Below are 19,577 nucleotides of genomic sequence, written 5' to 3' on the forward strand. Positions count from 1 at the left end.
TGTTTATAGAACATCGGAAATCAGAAGGAGGGATCAAAGATAAAACTTGAGATAAAACTTTAAAAAGCAGCTAACCTCTATATTTAGATGCTGGAATCAGAGAATTTGTTTGATTAACAATATTTTTTTCCCGAGCAGTCGATGTTTCATCATGATTCAGCATCTTTACTTCACTTGTCTGAAGATAAGCAGTGGAACTCATATTTATCTGTCGTGTTGTTTTTGTTGCCTTGTTGGGTTTTTCACATCGGCCCGTCTCAGTTCCTGTTTCCTGTTTGGCCTCCTTCAGCTTCCTGTCAGGTTGTGTCTCTGTGCGGAGGAGCGTCAGGGCAGAGCTGCTGTGGCAGGACGCAGTGTAGAGCTACACACCTAGAGAAGTCAATCTACGGTGCCCCCGAGGTCAGAATGTCCGTAAAGGGAGAGACGCCATTGGTCGTTCTACCTGATGTGTTTCAACATCTCTCTCTCTCTCTCTCTCTCTCTCTCTCTCTCTCCGTCTCTGTCCGTCTCTGTCCCTGCACAGCGTTCATTATTCAGGAGGATTCCAACGCTGCAACCCAAGTCCTGCTGAGAGACGAGAACCCGTCCTCGTCTCTCAGCACCTGACGGCGCCCGGAGCGGCGGCGGCGGCGACGCTCACAGTCAGGGCGGAGTTCATCAAACCCCAGAATAAAAAAACGTGTATTTTTAAACTTGTGGTTTGACAAAAGAATCCAAACTTTCACCTGCATCCTTGAACAGATTATTCACATAGATAGTTATTCTTTCATCTGAACACTTTTCATTTAGAGCAAGGAAATAACATCATTAACGTCAAGAAGCTGTTTGGTTTCTACGAACTGAAACAATTAGTCAATCAATAAATCCAATAAAACTTGATTTTGATTATGCTTCAGACATTTGAATCATTTCACTGATATTTTAAGAACGATGACTATTTATAGTTAAATTAATTAAAGACTGATGACTGTATTTTTCTTTTAATAGCTTTTTCATTAATATTATTGATTTTATCACTGTCTTGTGATGTCTTCTCATTCTAGGACTTTAAGTAACTGTTATGTAAGAGCTCCACGTTATTAATAACAGCTACTGAGGTTTGTTTGAACCCAGTTCAGTAATAAACCTGGTTTAACTGGTCTTTCACTCACATGTTTAACTGGTATTTAACTCACATGTTGAACTGGTCTTTCAACATCAACAACACTGACACCAACACAGTTCACAGGTGGAAATAAAGAACTGACAGAGATCTTTAAACTGTGTAAACCACAATAAGTAGAATGATTCAAATACTTTAAATGTTCACGTGAGAGATGTGCAGACGAGAGCAGCAGCTTCACTGAGCCTCGAGTCCTGGCTCTGACCCGATGAGTCAGACGAACGAGCACAAAGATCCCGACACAGGAAACAACAGCAGTTCAGCTATAAACCAGAAACGTGCGAGTTCTTGTTTGAGATGAATTTACCTGCAGAGTTTAACTCCCCCCTCCGCCGCCACGCTGTGAATGTGCAGGAGGAAGAGTCGCCAGCATCCTGACACAAGGAGCCCGAGCGGATGAACTGCCTCCTCCCCTCCCCTCCCCTCCAACCTGGTCTTGTGACTGTAGGGACAACAGCTGACACCACTCCTACAAAATAAAAGCCCCGGGGCTGCCACAGCGGAGTCTGCACTTCCTCTAGTTATCTGAGCTTCTTCTTTATTTGAATCTGTCTTGTTTTTCACTCTCGCTCAGGTTTGTCTTCCTCTGTGTCTCGTCCTCGTTTTCCAGGTCAGTGTGACGCCTCCTGCTGTCGTCTGCTCAGGTGCCGTCCCCCGTCCTCCTCTCTGTGACGGTGTGATGGGACCCGCCCACCTCCTCTATCTGTTCATTCTGACAACATCCAGGTCACATGACTCGCAAATGGTCTGATAAAATATTAAATGAACACTTCCTGCGGCTCCTTCACAATAAAGGCTCTGTGGATTACGATACCGTGAACTCATCAGTTCATTAAATTCTCTGTCTCACTTCTCCTGCAGCGAAGCCACTGAAAGCTCGTCGCCTCCCAACGGCACAAAGACACCAGCTCAGGTTTCATTCTGACAGAAAGACGGTAAAGGCAGCGCTCTGCAAAGAGACTGAAGGACGGAAGGTTTCCTCCAAACCGCCGACAACCACCCAGAGGATTCAAGAACATGAGGGAATGGACCAAAAAGTGCGCAGATGCAAATGTTCTGCATGTTTTGCCTCAGAAAACAACTTCAGCCACAGCAAATACACCAGCTTCACCAGCAAGTGGACGAATAAACAACCAGTGTCACATGATGGTTTGTCCTCAGGCCACTCGCGACGACAAGACGACGCCACACACAAACAAAAAAGATGCTGCCATGACAACCAGAATCTGAACGATGCCACGAGCAGACGGCGCCAACGGGAGGGGGAGGAGCTTACCCGACACAGGCGACAGGACCATGTCCCCCGACCTCTGGACTTCGTCAAACTTGCTGAAGATGACGTTGAGCCTGGACACGGAGAAAAGGACAAACAGAGAATTAAGCATCGCTGCCTTCAGGCCTGCAGACGCTCTCAGGAGAAAAGTGAAATGGGACAAAGTCACATCCCAAAATACATCAGAGCCTGATGAACACTTTGACACGACGTCACATCAGCTGCAGGCGACGTGTGGACGACAACAACCTGAATACACACGACTGAATTTACTCTAGTAAACTATTAAAGTCACAAGAAAACAAATCACATTTTAACTCATTTATTTTTCCCCGTATGAAAATGATCTTCATCTGCAGCAGAAACAGAACTTGATGGAGTTAGAGGCAGATAGAGAGAGTGTGTGTGAACACACCTTGACTGAGGCAGACCTTTCTTTCCCAGGTCCATTCTCACTCGCTCCCCAACGTGGCGGTAGATCTCGATGAGGCAGCTCATGGCGCCGTCACGCACCTGCAGGTCGACAGTAAGAACACATGTCAACACAAACACCGTTTTCTACTATACTGTCAATAAAATCATTTTTATTCACCTCAGTTTCTTTTTATTTTAAACCTGTCAAATACATTTTACCAGCTATTGATTTAAAAGCGTATGATTCTCTTGATCTCTTGTCACCTAATTAAAACTTGTCTTGTTATTTATAATATCTAAGAATAAAACTACAAATCTGTTTATCTCATCTCTACTTTACTCATAAATAAAATAAAGTCGGAGCGGTTCCTTTATTATCCTAGTGATGAAATCTCTTATTTTACTTGAAGACAAGTGCTTAACGTATGTGAGTGTGTTTGGCGTCAGGACAGGAAGTTCATGGGCACAGCTTCCTGTCCTCGGGACCGAGTTCCGGTGATGACGGACGTCTGCTGCTCGTCAGAGGACAACAAACTCTAACGCAGAGCGGAGTCTGGAGGTCGCAGGTTTGAATCCTGCACCACACAGTGAATGAGTTTAGAAAATGAACCAGAACAAAGAGAGTCTGGTTCATGGTGTGACCCAGCCCTGCTGAGGTGTAATGTTCATATATGACCAGCAGATGGCAGCATGTAGAAATGCTTGATTTATATTGATATTATTACTTTTTAGTTTTAAAACTCATCACTGTTGCTATGGTTACGCCTGGTTACTCTCCAGACATTTGTAAACGCTGCTGGTCTCATTTCAGTTTGAAAACTCTGGGTTTGTGTTTTAGTTTGAACTCAGAAACGAAGACTTTTGTAAACGATGACGCCCACGTTCTCTTCCTGATTGGTTCTGATCAGTCACATGACTCGACTTCCAGCGCTGAATACAAAAGGCCGAGGTGGTTTTACTTGGTCGTGTCCAGCAGCTCGTACCTGGCCCGTTGGATCTCCGAGGAGGTTACAGATGTGAGGAACTATCTTACTCAGCGTCAGACTCTGAGATCCATACCTGAAAAACACAAAAAGATGAAGAATAAAACACGAGAGGATAATTTCATCAAGAATCAGCAACGAACTGTGGATTTCAGAGCTGAAATATCTCTACAGCTAAAACTATATAATTAAAACGATAAGTCGATCAACTGAAAATCTATTCTTAAGTGACTTTTCAAGCAAAATGGTAAAGACGTGTTAAAACCTCCACGTACACGCTTAGTGTTGAGATGAGACACAGACAAAGTCCTTCTCTGGTCCTGTTGTTCTTGTGTTTGAAGCCGCCCATCATCCGCTCCCACACGTACTGACAAAACACAAAACATGTTCCATAAACCTTTGAATCACGACTAGTTGAGGATTAAAATGACCAAAACAAAACTGTCCTCTGGTTGACTACATAATATATAAATATATAATATATGATATGAAGTATCCTGTACCTGGGGGTTGGCGGCCTGGTCCATGATCTTCAGCAGCAGCGCTTGGTCCTGGTCTCGAACTTGGTCCTTGGAGTCTCCGAGTCGGTCGATGAGACTCGGAAGAACTGAGCCGACACAGAAACCAGAGTTTACACATAATTAATAATATATAATAATTGAGGTCTAATTCCGATCTCATATTTATTAATTTGATGTGTTTATTGGATTTATTCTTATTAAGTGTCTTATATTTTACATTATCCTTCTATGACTGTGTGAGTCTGCAACACTAGTTAAAAACAATATATATAAAGAGCAAAAAATTAAAATAAATATAGAATTATCAATAAATCAATACCTTTTTATTTTATTCAAAATATAAAATCCACTTGAAATAAAATGCTATATTTTTCAATAAGTATCATATAAAATGACACAATAAATAAATAAATGTATTATAGTAGGAGCAGAACTTAACGGTAAATATTTTATGCATTAACAAACCTTTTCTCTATATATATATATATATAAATAAATATATGATGAATAGATTTAATTTGATCAACGTGGAAGCAGCTCACCAGTTCCAACCTGAGTCCTGAATCTCTCCTGCAGTCGAGTGACGAGAGCCGACAGGATGTCCATCCCCAACAAAACCACCTGAGCAACACACAAACACACAAACACACAAACAAACAAACAACAGGAAGTCAACAGGAAGTAAACACACTGGAACAGATGAGTCAAACGTCACTAAACAGCAAACACGTTCGAAACAGATCCAGCCAATCAAGAGCAAGGGATTTGAATCTGAGCTGCAAGGGATTCTGGGTAATCACACAGAACCGGGAGTTTCTCCTTCAGAAACGAGGAAGACGCGGAGACACCGCGGTGTTACGTCACGGGGCTGCGACCCGATGACGTGAGGAGTGGTTCTGGGGGTGGAACCAGTGAACCCACTCTGCACCATGAGTGAAGTCCCCGCTCCCAGCACACAAGCAGCGGCCGCGTGATGACGCAGTATCCTTCCTTGTCATGGGGTGAGAGAGACGCTCAATGAACGCGTAGTGAGAGCATCTCAGCTGACGTCATGAAACAACACTCACGCACCGACTGGGCTCCGGCTCGGTTCTGGTGCAATTTTTGGAAAATTCTCTTAAAATAAAGAGAAACAACGAAACGAGTTAAAAATTAAAATAAACTTTGTCACAGATGTGGCGACACCTGCTGGACGCGGACTGCTACAACGACATTAAACCAACAACTCAACTTTACACTGAAGTTTCACATATTTATATTATACTTGTACATCCCATAATCACACATCATAACTAGTCTCACTTGAAGATCAGCTACAGAAACTGAAGCACAGGACAATCTGACAGATAATCTATTATTTCTATTAGATTCACTTTGGTTATTGTGGTTTAATTTCATTTTTCCTGATATAATGTGGGTGTGGTTTGTGATTAGGTCGATTGTGTGTAACGTTATTGTGTTAATAAAAAAACTACTGACATTCAATTAATATAATCTGCAGCTTTATTCATCAAACTATATTTATTACACGTGTTCTCTTTTTTATTATTATTGTTTTGATGCTGGATTCTAATTGTTTCGCTTCTGCATTATGTTATCCTCTGGTCATATTTGTCCTGTTCCAGCCATTTAAAGCTCTTTTTAAAAGTGCTGTATGAATAAAGTGTATTATTATTATCATAGCTCTTTATCTGGTTGTTCTTATTCCGTTGTGTTTTATTAAAGCAGCTGTTAGATGGAGGCATCATGAGCCAGAGGAGGTCTCAACAGTTTGAGTTTCACAGTAAATGTCGACCTTCAGTCGTTAAAGTGTCTGAACAGGCTTTTAATTTACATGACAGGCACGACACATTAACAACATTTAACTAACACACACACACACAGACACACACACACACACACACACACTCACACACTCATTTGCAGGCGGGAGAAGGCAGCTGACTCGAAGTCGCTCCTCCCCGGTGTCTCGGTCACACAGCGGAGGAAACTGGGCTAATGGTGCTGGTAAATTAAGCTCCACGCTCGGAGCCCCGTCCCCATTACAGCCTGGGGAGGCTGCGTTTCCAGGGCAGTGACGTGTGTACGTGTGTGTGTACGTGTGTGTGTGTGTGTGTGTGTGTACGTGTGTGGTTTAGATCAGAGCCACAAAAACCTGTCGGACCAAACTCCAGCGACAAATCTGGCATTTCACTGATGCCGTTCTGTGACATGTTCAAAAGCTCTGGAACAGAATAAGAGATATTCACCATGTGGCCGTTTGTATCTGGATTTCAATAGATGAAACTAGCTCTAATACTTATATATATGTATATATGTATATGTGTGGGTGTTTGACACTGCAGCCTCACACTAAGAAGGTTTCCAGTTCAATAAGTGGTTCTGCCAGATTGTGCAGCCCTCAGAGGAGCAGTGTGAATAATGGATGATTCTAACTCCTGCATGTTCTCACCATCACAGATTCAAACAAATCTGTATCATGTCCCATTACTTCTATTCTGCTGTATCTGTAATGTATTGATCTCAGAACGCTGCAGCCAGCGGGTCTGGATCAGGAGGAGAGACCCCCACCGGGCCTGGGACGTTCAGGCGTGCTCCTGCCTGAGCTCAAGACTGAAACACACAACGATGCAAAAGGGACACGACTGGAGATGGGACCCGAACATCTGCTGCTGGTTGGAAACTCATCAGACTAGAGTGAGACCTTCAGCATCATGAAGTGAACTGGGCTTCTGCTTTCACTTCACAGGAGAGATTCAGCTTCACTGCAGGTTGTGCTCATTGTGTATACAGACCGCCATGCAGCTGAGAGTGCCTTGCTCAAGGGCTGCCTGTTGGCTCCACCTGCCCTCACCTTGAAGTTGCTGGAGTTGACCCAGGAGCTGGCCACGGAGTCCACCATCCTGTCCAGGGAGCTCTGGTCCTGCTCCAGCTCGGGACACCTCTCCTGGTCCAGGATGATCTCCAGGAGGTCCGGCCCCACCTGGAGCCTCCTGCCCAGGTCCTTGTGCATCGCCTGCTCCAGCAGATAGTCCATGCTGACGGCGGGCACCTCCTGGTCCTCCTCCATGTCCGCGGCTCCCTCCCCGCCCTGTCCCGGAGCTCCTGCAGCTGTCAGGGCCGAGCTCTCACCGGTTATGCTGCCTCAGAGGCGGCCGGCGGCGGCGGGCCGGGCTCCATGAAGCTGCTCCTGCAGAACAAGTTTAATACAACACATGAGCAGGAGCCATCTTGCTAACCTGTAGCTTAGCATCAGCAGCTGGAAGTGAAGGGAACGCTCCATGTAGCTGTTAGCTTCCCATGCTAGCTCGCGGCTAGCTGCTTTTACCTTAAACTCCAGTGCAGCTGTTAGCAACGGAGCTAAGTCGGCGGCGGGTCCGGAGGCTGTGGCCCCACTTCGGCTGCCTCGGGGCGGGTCAATGAATCGGTTCTAATCCGGTGGCCGGTTCCACGTTCACCCACCGGATGGACTCGGTCGCTCCCGGAGAAAAAGTCCAATGTGTCGGCTCCGCTTCCCACCTCAGCCCCGCGGGTTCACCGCTGCGTGCCCGGGAGTCAGTGCCGGAGCTCCGGGTCAGACAGGAGGGACGCTCCGCCGGTGGTTCACAGACATTAACGGTCAACAGACACAAGCACAGACCGTCAACACACCGTCAGTCACTGTGTTTGTCACATGTCAGCTGCCGTACATCCTGCGGTGAGGGAGCGGCAGAACCACGACCCCTGCCGGCAGGAGCCGGGAACTGCACCTCAGATCATAGACTGTAAATAACAGTTAATGATTCATTATAGATGATTAATAATTAACTATCATCATTATTATTATCAGTAAAAACTATAAAGGTTGAGTTTATTGTTTATATACAGTCTATGGATCAGACCTGGGTCGATGAACTTGATTAGAAATATTAGAGGAAAATTAAATAGCAATAATTATTATGGTCACGTTGTTTTCTAAGTAAGAAATATCTGTCTTTTTCTCAATTTTCTGATTATGATTAATTTGATAAAGGTTATTAATGGTTGCAGCCTTACAATTTCCATAAAATTAAAAAAGATTCATATATTTCCCCCCCAAAGTTTTCTGTCTGTTAATTAGTCACATTCTTTATTCATCAAATTAAACTCAAACCATTCAGGTCTTAAAACACAGATAGTTATTCGTACATAGATATATATATACATCGAGATCTATAGTTTAATGAGAACACAATTCTAATGAATAATAAATAAACAGATTCAGATCCACAGCTGTCGGGGAAACCACTGACCCACTTGTCCTGGTCGTTATCCAGCCTTGGACGGATGAGTGGGTGGGTGGATGAATAGATCAATGGATGGATGGATGAGTGGATGAGTGGATAGATGGATGAGTGGATAGATCAATGGATGGATGGATGAGTGGATGAGTGGATGAGTGGGTGAGTGGGTGAGTGGGTGGGCTCTCTGTCAGCGGCAGGTGCCTCACTCCTCATCCAAGGTGAACGTGCCCCAGTCAAGAGGTGTCACTGTCTTTTGTTTGGAACAGGTCGCGACCCTCTGGCTCTGGGATGACGACAAAAATCATCCATTTCAAGGTGAACGGGAAACTGGAGACGGCCGAGTTTGGATCCGACGTCTCTGCTGCGGACGTCAAAGGTAAGAGGAGGTGGACGGAGCCTGAGGTCCGACACGTCGCTCTCCTGGGGTTCTCCTCAAACTCCTGATGTAGAGAAGTGAAGCTGCGTCTCAGCCGCTGGCAGATTTAATGTGAGATGAACGAGTCAGCAGAAGGAAAGTGAAATGAAAAGTGTGTGATGGTTTCCTGCTGCTGATTCTGTGTGAGGACCCGACCTCCATGTGTGTTTGACAGGTCCTCAGGTCAAAGCTCTTTGTCCTCAGGACGTGACGACTCAGCACCTTGTCCGACGCTCTTCACCTTTGACTTGACAAGTCAACAGAGAGAGAAGATTAGGACACAAATATATATTACGATATTAGCACAGCTCCATGTTAGCAGATGGGACATGGACCAAACTAAAGGAATCAAAGTAAACGTTAAAAGATGGTTTCAGTCGTTTTAGGAAGTTCTTCTCACTGCGATGTTGAATCTACGACCTGGAGCGTCGTGTGGAGAGAGAGGGACTTTGAACTGGTCATTAAAGATCTGTTACTGGTTCAGCCTCTCGATACATCACTGATCTCAGGACTCCTCTTCTGCCTCCAGGTCCCTGAGGTCGTCCTCACGTCTCCACGTTTTGTCTCTTGCATCGTTATTTATTCCATCATTTCACTACTTTCATTGTGTTGTTTGTCCTTTGTGAGGATTTTAAATCACTTTAAATCCTGTTGTTTTTAATGAGCTGAATAAATCAATGTGTCGTGACTCAGACTTCAGTTTCTCTGATGGTGATGTAACGGTGCTGAAACCAACCAGGACCTGAGAAACATGAGAGAAGATCCTGTTTTCACTGACGCTGCAGAAACGATCAGTTATTTCTGTGAGATGAATAAAAGTCTCTGTCTCTGCTGACGGTTCCTGACTGCGTCTGTCAGATCTGTTCCGAGCGGCGGCGGAGGCGGGGCCTCACCACATCCTGAAGATGTACAACCGAGAGGGAACAGTGGTGAAGATCTCCCCCCGGCTGGAGGCCAACAGCAGGGAGTCGTACTACCGGCTGGAGGTGGTGGCGTCCGATCTGCAGGGTGAGACGCCGCCTCTGGCTTGACAGCAGCACCGTCATATGTTTAAAGGAGATTTAAAATAGAATTAAATGAAATAAAGACTTTTAGTACATCATGATTTAAAAAGGGGAGATTTCATATTTAATTTATCTGAGTGAGTTCTCCCCGTGTGTCTGCAGGTGTGGCGACGGCCTCGGACCTGGACAACATGGAGCACAGGTGAGTTGGTCCTGAACCGTGACTTCCTGCTCGTCTGTGTGCAGACGTCTCACTGTTGTGTCCTGCCTGCGTCTCCAGGCTGCACCACCTGGAGAGCAGAGTCCTCCAGGACGTGGGGACGACTCCGGACATCATGAGCGAGCTGAAGAGCCACGTGGAGTCGTTCAGGAGGAAGCTGGAGGTTCGTCCACACACCACTGATCCAGTGAAGCTGCAGGAGAAACGACAGCTGATCCTCCAGCTGCAGATCTGCACCACGACTGGGAATCTTTAGACAATTACATGATTCCAAAGCTGCAGAAGTGGACATAGTTTCTTTATATTGTCTTAACAATCTAATTTCTTTATATATATAATCTTGATAATAATAAACAAAGATAAAACCATTTGTCCACGGGACTGTCCAGGCCTTATTCTAACTTCTAGCACTATACAATCCAGACTGAATGAAGTTTATGTCGTGTGAGAAGTTGTTTCTCTCCCGTCAGAGCGTGGAGCACCTGAGCTGGATCGGTCTGTTCAAGGACGACGGAGACCAGCATCTCGCCAAGTCCCCCCCGAAGCCCAGGACGCCTCAGCTGAACGTGCAGGAGGAGCGCCAACAAGTCCGCAGGAAGTTCCTCAACATCAGGTGACCTGGCACAAACAAGAATCTGGTAAAAAAATGTAACGTCCCAGGAGCTGCAGCTGCTGTCTCACTGTCTCATCTGTCTCACTGTCTTACTGTCTCATCTGTCTCATCTGTTTGTATTCATGAAGTAAAAGATGTGAAAACGTCTGAAAGTCCCTCAAAGACATTTGTGTTGTTTCTGTGGCAGCTCGCTGCAGGTGACAGAGGAAGTGAGGGAGCTTCTGAAGACTCCCATTTTTGACAACTGGTGAGAACACACACACACACACACACACACACACAAACACACACACACACACACACACACACACACACACACACACTCCTCTCACACCTGATCTCCTGGTGTCCAGGCAGTGGGAGGAGGCGGAGATGCTGGTGCTCCTCCAGGTGATGTTCACCAACCTGGACTTCCTGACGGCGTTCCACATCGAGCTGGAGGTGCTGCAGAACTTCCTGTTCGAGGTCTACTGTCACTACAACAACATCCCGTTCCACAACTTCCAGCACTGCTTCTGTGTCACGCAGATGGTACGACACACACAGAGGAGCCGCAGACCCACAACTCGTGTGTGAAGGCCTCAGATCCCAGGTAGATGTGTACTGACCTGTGGTTGCTGGTGGTTCTCTCATGTGCAGATGTACGGCCTCATCTGGCTGACGGACCTCAGGAACAAGTTGGGCAGAACCGACCTGTTCATCATGTTGACGTCGGCTCTGTGCCACGACCTCGACCATCCCGGCTACAACAACGTCTACCAGGTGGCGTCCCGGTTCTCCTCCTCTCCATCAGGGGGCTGGGTTCTACTTGATTTGTGTGTTGACTCTTCTCCTCACAGATCAACGCTCAGACCGACTTGGCTCTGCGCTACAACGACATTTCACCGCTGGAGAACCACCACTGTGCCGTCGCCTTCGGGATCCTGGCCAAGGTACGAGAAACATAACTGAGCAGTTAAAGAAACACAAATATGACTCAGCAGATACGTCGAAATCAAAACAATCCTGTAGAAACAACCTGAAAATAATCAGATTCACAATAAATTTTCCGTTGCAGCCGGAGTGCAACATCCTGAAGAACCTGAGCAGCGAGCAGTACAAACACATCCGAGGAGGAATGATCAAGTACCACTTCTTCTTCTTCTTCTTCTTCTTCTTCTTTGTGTTACGTTCTTGTTTCCTCACCTTCTCTCTCATGAACCGATTGTGTATGTGCAGATGTATCCTGGCCACCGACATGGCTCAGCACAACGAAATCCTCAACAGGTTCAGGTCCATCCAGTTGGCGTTCGACTTCAGCAACAAGGAGCACAAGGAAGTGGTAAACACAGGAACCTTAAACCTTCTGAAACCTTCTGTCTCGATCACTTCATGAAAGTTCTCACCACTGATTGTGCGTCTGCAGCTGATGAAGATCATGGTGAAGGTGAGCGACATCTCCAACGAGGCGCGGCCGATGGCGGTGGCGGCGCCGTGGCTGGACTGTCTGCTGCAGGAGTTCTTCAACCAGGTCGGTGGTTCTCCTCACAGGAGGTGACTGGAAGAGTCTCAGACCAGTGGTGATAAGATGAATCATCTCTTTGTGGAGGATTTAAACATCAGGCTGTCATTTCATTCACACATCTGGATAAAAACAAGACAGATATGCTACATTTGAACCGGTTTTCTTTAGGTTTAGTTCTCACGGTTGCAGAGAGCGTACAGAATCAAACTCGCAGCCTGATGGAGGTGTGCTTGTTCTCCGTTGTCAGAGCGACAGAGAGAAACAGAAGGGACTTCCTGTGAGTCCCTTCATGGACCGGGACAAAGTTTCCAAACCGTCGTCTCAGACCAGCTTCATCCGGTTCGTGCTGCTGCCGCTGTTCAGTGAGCTGTCCAAGCTGTTCCCCTGTCTGGAGGTGAGGAGTCACAGCTGCTCTACACAGAGCAACACACACTTCACTTATTAGAGCAGCGTCACGAGATTACTACTTTAACTATTCAGATCAATTTGCTCAGAGGTATTTCCTTTTCTATAAATGATTGTGCAGCAACATATTCTGGAGCCGGTGGGCAGAGCCCTGGAGTATTACTCCATCATGGAGAAGGCCAGCAGAGACGAGGAGGCCACCACGAAACCGGAGGAGGAGGAGGAGGAGGAGGAGGAGGAGGAGGAGGAGGAGGAGGAGGAGGAGGAGGAGGAGGAGGAGGAGGAGGAGGAGGAGGAGGAGGAGGAGGAGGAGGAGAGGTGTTGCACATTCTGTCCAGATGTTTTCTTTTTCCAGATTTGTCCTTTTATTCTTGGCCTTTTTATTATAATATAAAACAAGCTGTAAGTTGATATTTTAAGTATAAAAAGTTAATTTACAGGAACAATATTCCACATTTGTTATTTGGCCTTTGTTTAAATGAGTGTTTGCAGCTCAGATTTTATTTGTTTTTACTTTAAATAAAGATATAAAATAAATGTAGAAATGTAAAGAACTTGTATTTTGTGTTGAGGATGAATAAAGACTTGTTGTCCTGCTTGGATTTAAATAACATCAATGTGAAACAAAGAAGAAGACAAAGAGAATCGTGTTTGTTCAGTTTTATTTTTCCATCACTTCATTTACAAAAACAAAAAGTGCAAATGTCCGTTTCCTGTTGGATTCATGGATCTGATAAATATTAGAGTTTAGACAAATAAAAAACAAGCAGAGCTCAACACAACAGCGTGTTTCAGACAAAATGGACTTAAATTAAAGACGACAACAATAAATCTTCATTATATTTACACGGTTATTTAGTCCAGTACATTCTCTTAGCTTTTAAAAACACAACATTGATCATTAGCTCGAGTGTTTTCTTCAGTTTCCAGTTTGGAGGAAGCAGCTCTGATCCGTCGAGGTGAGAACCAACAGGATGAATCGCTACATGTGCAGTCGAGGAGCAGGAGACACACAAAGACTTGGACGTTTCACTTCAGTTAAATAAAACTAATCTGACGACGTATTTAGCTTTAGAGTCGAAGTCGACAGATTTACTGGATCATCAGTTATTCAAGTCAGTTTAAGTAACTTGAGCTTATTTTATCATTGTTGAAACAACTTGTTATCGAGGCCCCTACTACACGTGGGAGATACTGGGTCGTCAGTTCAAACCAGCAGGTTCACTGGTTAGAGCTGGTTCGGCTCCAATATGAAGCTTTTGATCCCGACTTCCAGAAATGTCTCATCTGGTCATGTGGTGAAGATCTTTAGAGACAGATCCACCACCAGGGTTTTTATTCTGGACATTTAGGGACGGAGACATTCGCTGTCATAACTCAAGGTTTCTGTTTTTGATGAATTCTGACGAACTTTGTGAGGAAGAAATATTAATTTAGCCGTTTTGTTTTAGTCTTTGTGTTCAGAGAAAAACCTTCCAGCTGATTGAGAGACTGGAAAAGTGAAATCTGGTGTGTTGGACTTTCTTCTTCCTCAGATTGTAAATATGTTCTTGTGTCAGTATCATCCCCGGTAACGATCCACACATGTGATCCGTGTGTGTAGAGGCCTTGATGAGAAACACTAACATCCGTGTTTCTGCAGAGAATCAGACTAAGTCACATTTTAAGGCTTTTACCTTTTGACACAAAGAAAAGACAGAAAGTGAAACGAGAGCAGAAACGAGTGTTTCACGACGGTTTCAGGTCAAACAACAGAAACGTGACTCATTCAAATGAACATTGATACGAGCGTTAATATAAATATGGCAGCAACATGGAAAATAACACAAAGTGCAACAGTCCCAAATAAACCCAGGGTTATACAGTGAAGACGACATGGTCCCAGAATAGCTTGTTTTCAGAAAGCATCAGTGATGCTCTTGTACCTTTTCACAAACCTACAAACTATTTGATTTGAGGAATCCGACAACAGATTAATTTATCTCAGCTCGATACCGAGTCGTCACTAAACGCCGCCTCAGGGCTTTGGCATCATTTTAAGATTGTTAGAAATGTTTTTAACTTTCCTGTGATTGTTCTCTGAAGCTCCACTAACAGATGTTGAAATGCTTCAGTCTCAGCTTTTCCCTTGAGGGTCACTTTTCTAAATGTGTTATTTAAACTAGCAGCACTAAACAAACCAGAAAAGAAGAAACTGACACAACGTGTGGCGACGTGACGCTTTTCTTTTTTTAACTCGACGGCAGCGGAGACAATCGGGAAGTTTTAAAATCACCTCCGACTCGTTTCTCTGCGTCTTCGGACGCGTGAGGGTTTGAAATGTGTTAATATGAATAAAAGAGTCCGTCACCGGGCGGCGTGGAACTGAAGACACGGCGAGCGGAGCTGTGGACTTGCCTGTCAGGAGGTGGGAGGGGCTTTTCAGTAGCGTCGCACCGGGTTCACATATTTACACCGTCGCTGCAGTGACGCTCGTCTCCGCCGCTAATTGAACATGATGGACTCTGGATCCTGGTTCATCATCTGAGCCATGTGGCGCAGGACGTCCTTCTTGGTGATGATGCCGAGGAGACGCCTGTGGAGGGGGGGGTGAACGAGGTCAGAGGTCATTGTGACACTGGTGAAGGTCTTTGTCTTTGTTGGCGTGTTCTTACCCGCTCCTGGTGACCAGACACTGGCGCAGCCCCAGCTTGCGGAAGATGTCCACCACCGTCTCCATGGGCGTGTGGTCGGTGACGGTGAAGGGGCTGAGGTTGAGGATGCGTCGCAGCTTCAGCGGCTGCGGGTTGCTGGCCGGCAGCTGCGGCGCATCCTCAGTGAAGTAGACGACGGAGCTGCTCACCACGCCGTCCTGCTTCTGACGGGCGGTTTCTGTTCGGAGAAAACATTTGGACAACTTGATTTAGTTGTCTACGACATTTAACCGCGTGGAAACTCTTTCAAACTGGTTTAACCGTCTTACTGATGGCGAGGGTGAGATCTCGGCGCTGGACGAAGCCGATAAGCCTCTCCGACTCTCGGGACACGACCACGGGGAAGCCGTTATAATCCGTGTCTTTGATCAGCGTCTCCACGTCCTCCACCGTGGTGCTGTCCTGCGTGAGGACGGCCAGAGGAGGGTCGTTCCTGCGCGGCCGCATCACGTCGGTGGCCAGCGTGCGGTGGGTGAACTCGTCCCTGACGTCCAGGTAGGGGTATCCGTTGAGCTGGATGTGCGACTCGTATATTCCCTCCTTCCCGAAGGCGTCTGCCACCCACTTGCTGGTGACGGCGGCCGCCATGAGGGGGACGATGTACTCCAGCCCACCGGTGAGCTCGAACATGATGACCACCAGGGACACGGTCATCCTGGTCACTCCGCCTAGAGCAACGCCATCTCCACGGGTTAGATACATGACATGGAAAAGATACAAGGACACAGCTAACGCCTACTCACCCAGACAGGCGGCGGCTCCCACCATGGCGTAGAGTCCTGGTGTGACGCAGTCTGCGCCGGGGCGGCACCAGTTCTTGAAGATGATCCAGTCATGGTGGTGGTACGCCATCTGCTCCACTGCGATCCCGACGATTCGCCCGGCGATCGCTCCGACCGCCATGCTGGGGATGAAGAGACCTGACGGGATCTGGAGAGGAAGCGGAAACATTTCAGAAAAAGGACTAAAGGGCGAAATCTTCCTCATCGTCTTCCTCGTACCGACCTTCATGCCGAAGGTGAAAATGGTGATGACGATCTTGAAGACCAGAGCGAGGGCGAGCTGCCACAGGGCGTTGTAGACGCCGGGTCCCGCCGGTCGGTCCGGGATGTCGTCAACTGGTCGACTCATGTTGGGGTTGTTGATATAGTCACAGAGCTGTGAGGACTCCAGAGCGCCGCAGTCGTTGAAGAGCTCAGAGATGAGCTCGCTGGTGCTGCGGCGGGTGTACGGGTTGGGGAACGCCAGCACGGCGGTGATCCCCGTCACAGCGATGACCTCCAGGACCGGGTACTTCCCCAGCTGAGTGGTCTTCCTCCGCCGGCACCAGGCGATGTTGGCGCGAATGAAGAGGGTCCCCCAGAGGCCACCGAACACGCCCAGCAGGATGAAGGGGACCAGCTCGGCCATGTACCACGGCGTGTGGTACTCCACGTAGAACAGCACCAGTCGGCTGTTGCCAAACGGGTTGATGGCGCGCAGCGTGAAGGCGGCGACCAGCGCGGCGAAGAACGAACGCCACAGAGTCTTCAGAGGGAAATAATAACTGACCTGCAGGAGAGAAGGACGAGCGACCATGTCAAATTACATTTCAACGACGAAGATGTGGTCGAGGATCTTACGGCCACCTGTCACCATGGTAACCATTTTTTGATTAAAAGCTTTTGAGGGTTTGAAGGAAAACTGAACATTAAATACTTTTACTTTCCGTTCTCTTGAACCTCGAGCGAGAAAGTTGAAACCGTGACTCACCTCTTCCAGACTGAAGAGAACTCCTCCAATGGGGGCGCCGAAGGCCACCGATACTCCGGCTGCTGCGGCGGCCGATAACACCTGATACAGAAAAACAACATTTCCCTCGAGAAGTTTCTTCACAGCTTTCACATTTCAAATCAAAACCTCTAATCACCGTATTTCTTTTGGCATTTTATCTGAAATCTGAAACGACGGAGGCGTACCTCTCGCCGCTTGCCCTCGTTCTTGCTGTACTTGGAGAAGAGGCTGCAGAAGAGGTTCCCGCAGCAGCACGCCACGTGCACCAGAGGCCCCTCCTTCCCGAGGCTGAGGCCAGACGACACCGCCAGCACCAGGGTCACCGTCTTTATCAGCAGGGTCCACTTCCCCAGGTAACCACGGATGATGAAGCCGCTGAGGATCGTCTTGATCTGAACATCACAACGATAACGTCTGTTAGAAGCAGCAGCTGTATATCTGATCATTGGCGAGGATGGAACTACAGAATAATCATCACTTCTTCCACCTCTACGAACATTCGTTTGGTTCTCACCTCTGGGATTCCTGAGCCACAGGCGTACGGAGCGAAGACTCGCACCAGGGACACGGCCATTAAGGAAAACGAAAGTGCCCACAGGACGTAGAGGAAGTAGTTCAACAGGTACGCTCCTGCTCCCTGTGACAGCGAAAGAATTTGTGTTTCTAAATGCTGTGATAATAAACATATTAGATAGATAAAGGTGTGTTTATTTGTGTCTGACATCAGCGTGGCCGGTCATCAGCTCCGCCCACTTCTGCCACTGCGGACACTTGTCTCGGTCTTCGAAGGTCGTCTCGTTGGACGTCCAGCAGCACTGCTCGTGGCTGTACCAGAAGGCCGACAGGCAGACGCCCTCCTTCAGGTCGGTCATCCAGTCCACCGCCAGGTCGATGACTCCGGCCAGCGTACCTGAGGAGAGCAGGAGGCGTCAGACGGGCGACCTGGTCCAGGATCAGTTCAACTTCTTTACACATGAAGTCTGTGTCATCATCAGTGTGCGGCTGACCTGAGAGCAGTCCGATGAGCAGCATCACCACCCAGCCCGACCAGGCGTCCAGCAGACTCTTGATCAGCTCCCAGAAGGACTCTTTACTCTTACTGGTGATCTGAGGACAAACCAGGGGACGTTACACTCTGATCAGTGAAGTTCTGCCTGTTATGGTCATTATGGTATGTTTTCCTCCTCCTGTGAAGTGAACCCTGGGTCGGACCTTGCGGTGTCGGTCTGTGTCTCTGGATTTCTCCCGGAGCCAGTCGATGGTGTGGAAGTCTTCATACGTGCTCACGTCAGGAAACGGCTCGTCCAGGAAATCCATCAGGTTTCCAGCTCCGTTCATTTCCTCCGTGGGCGTGGCACTGCTGGCGCCTGACACACACACACACACACACACACACGTTTCAATACTGAGATCAAAGCTGCTTGTGATGTTCGTCCTCAACCACATGAAGACTTCTTCAAGCCTTTGAAATACAGATGATGTCATGAGGTTAACCTCCACACGCCCACAGCTCTGAGGAGAAACATGTTGGATGACATCATTTCTTCAAAGCTGCAAGAAGCTGGATCATTCATCTCAGTTCTTCTGCTCTTATGCTACAATATGTGACAAATAACAATGACAAATGCAATAAAGATGTCTTTGAATATGTTTTATATGAAAAACCTGTGAATTTCTGACTTAATTCATTTGAAAGCATAAAAAGACTATTTTTACATTTGAGCAGATCTTGAATATTTAAATAAAATGTATTGATCAGTTATCAGATTGATTAAAATCTCCTTTCTGATAATTAACTGATCAGAATAACAGAAAATATAAGAGTAATAATAATGTTCACTTAAATAAATAAATAATAACTTGATGATCTGAAACTTGTCCGGATCGTTTATTGATGAACTACAGATAAGATATTTAAATCTTTGTTAAAACTGAATCAACTCAGAACGAACAGATGAAATAAATCTGACATTAGCCATGTTTACGTTAGCACGCTAAGCTAGCTGTAGCATTAGCATCTCCTGCTGCAGCGCCGCCAGCTGGATGAGGTTTTACCTTCTTCTCCGGCCTCCATGGTTCAGTCCGTCCCGCAGGTACAAATATCAACACGCTAATGATATAATAAATACGCTACATAAAGCGGAACATCGCTGGTTTTTTATATTTACACGTTATTAGAGCGCAGCAGCGTCACAGCTAGCCTCGACAGCTGCGAGGTCTCGCGAGATGTCGGAAGTCTCGCGGTGGTATTTACTGGACACAAAGATCGTCTGTGATAGAGAGGACTCACCCGACAGGTAAAATCCACAGACTGTGTATATATACAAAAGTATTG

The 19,577-nt window shown here is 46.7% G+C and overlaps 3 protein-coding genes and 1 non-coding gene across 18 annotated transcripts in view; 2 read left to right on the forward strand and 2 right to left on the reverse strand.

The window, feature by feature from the left end:
- The window catches only part of LOC118103304 (CLIP-associating protein 1-B), a 27,224-nt gene extending 19,182 nt beyond the window's left edge, over nt 1–8,042 (reverse strand). For 13 of the 15 annotated variants that reach the window (XM_035150091.2, XM_035150094.2, XM_035150089.2 and 10 more), the window contains exons 1-8: nt 7,682–8,042; nt 7,208–7,543; nt 4,896–4,974; nt 4,336–4,439; nt 4,108–4,199; nt 3,833–3,908; nt 2,851–2,948; nt 2,439–2,509 (exon numbers count right to left, since the gene is read on the reverse strand). In XM_035150091.2, coding sequence (XP_035005982.2) covers nt 2,439–2,509; nt 2,851–2,948; nt 3,833–3,908; nt 4,108–4,199; nt 4,336–4,439; nt 4,896–4,974; nt 7,208–7,423 — 736 coding nt within the window. In that variant the 5' untranslated portion in view covers nt 7,424–7,543; nt 7,682–8,042. The remainder of the gene's footprint in view (nt 1–2,438; nt 2,510–2,850; nt 2,949–3,832; nt 3,909–4,107; nt 4,200–4,335; nt 4,440–4,895; nt 4,975–7,207; nt 7,544–7,681) is intronic. The other 2 variants (XM_035150095.2, XM_035150093.2) reach the window with 1 other exon arrangement.
- LOC118103698 lies at nt 5,338–5,465 on the forward strand. The gene has a single exon (XR_004694916.1). It is a non-coding gene; the product is annotated as a U4atac minor spliceosomal RNA (small nuclear RNA).
- Nucleotides 8,043–8,903: 861 nt separating the features above from the next.
- Nucleotides 8,904–13,005, forward strand: LOC118103658 (high affinity cGMP-specific 3',5'-cyclic phosphodiesterase 9A; the record flags this gene model as incomplete). Its single annotated transcript, XM_035150809.2, has 14 exons — nt 8,904–8,991; nt 9,889–10,038; nt 10,197–10,236; nt 10,315–10,417; nt 10,725–10,867; nt 11,055–11,114; nt 11,221–11,398; nt 11,507–11,629; nt 11,707–11,799; nt 11,925–11,992; nt 12,086–12,188; nt 12,273–12,377; nt 12,619–12,765; nt 12,898–13,005. Coding segments are annotated over exons 1-14 (1,509 nt in total), but the record flags the coding sequence as incomplete, so codon positions are not given.
- A 416-nt stretch (nt 13,006–13,421) lies between these two features.
- Nucleotides 13,422–19,504, reverse strand: LOC118103305 (H(+)/Cl(-) exchange transporter 4). Its single transcript, XM_035150099.2, has 12 exons — nt 19,298–19,504; nt 18,455–18,609; nt 18,250–18,349; nt 17,965–18,152; nt 17,757–17,879; nt 17,428–17,634; nt 17,222–17,302; nt 16,475–17,020; nt 16,213–16,399; nt 15,739–16,137; nt 15,431–15,647; nt 13,422–15,351 (listed from the first exon to the last, which is right to left on the reverse strand). The coding sequence occupies exons 1-12, from the start codon at nt 19,314–19,316 to the stop codon at nt 15,261–15,263; spliced, it is 2,313 nt and encodes a 770-aa protein (XP_035005990.1). The 5' UTR covers nt 19,317–19,504; the 3' UTR covers nt 13,422–15,260.
- Between the last annotated feature and the right edge of the window lie 73 nt (nt 19,505–19,577).

This window comes from Hippoglossus stenolepis, chromosome 24 (genome assembly GCF_022539355.2).
Source record: "Hippoglossus stenolepis isolate QCI-W04-F060 chromosome 24, HSTE1.2, whole genome shotgun sequence".
In the NCBI taxonomy this organism is placed as follows: Eukaryota; Metazoa; Chordata; class Actinopteri; order Pleuronectiformes; family Pleuronectidae; genus Hippoglossus; species Hippoglossus stenolepis.

Bases quoted from the DNA above. Each gene is read 5' to 3' on its own strand.
- LOC118103305 (XM_035150099.2), bottom strand. The intron at 17,635-17,756 runs GTGAGAACCAAA...TGTGATGTTCAG, and splicing joins GTGGCTCAGGAATCCCAGAG to ATCAAGACGATCCTCAGCGG. The intron at 15,648-15,738 runs GTAAGACGGTTA...TTCTCCGAACAG, and splicing joins AGATCTCACCCTCGCCATCA to AAACCGCCCGTCAGAAGCAG.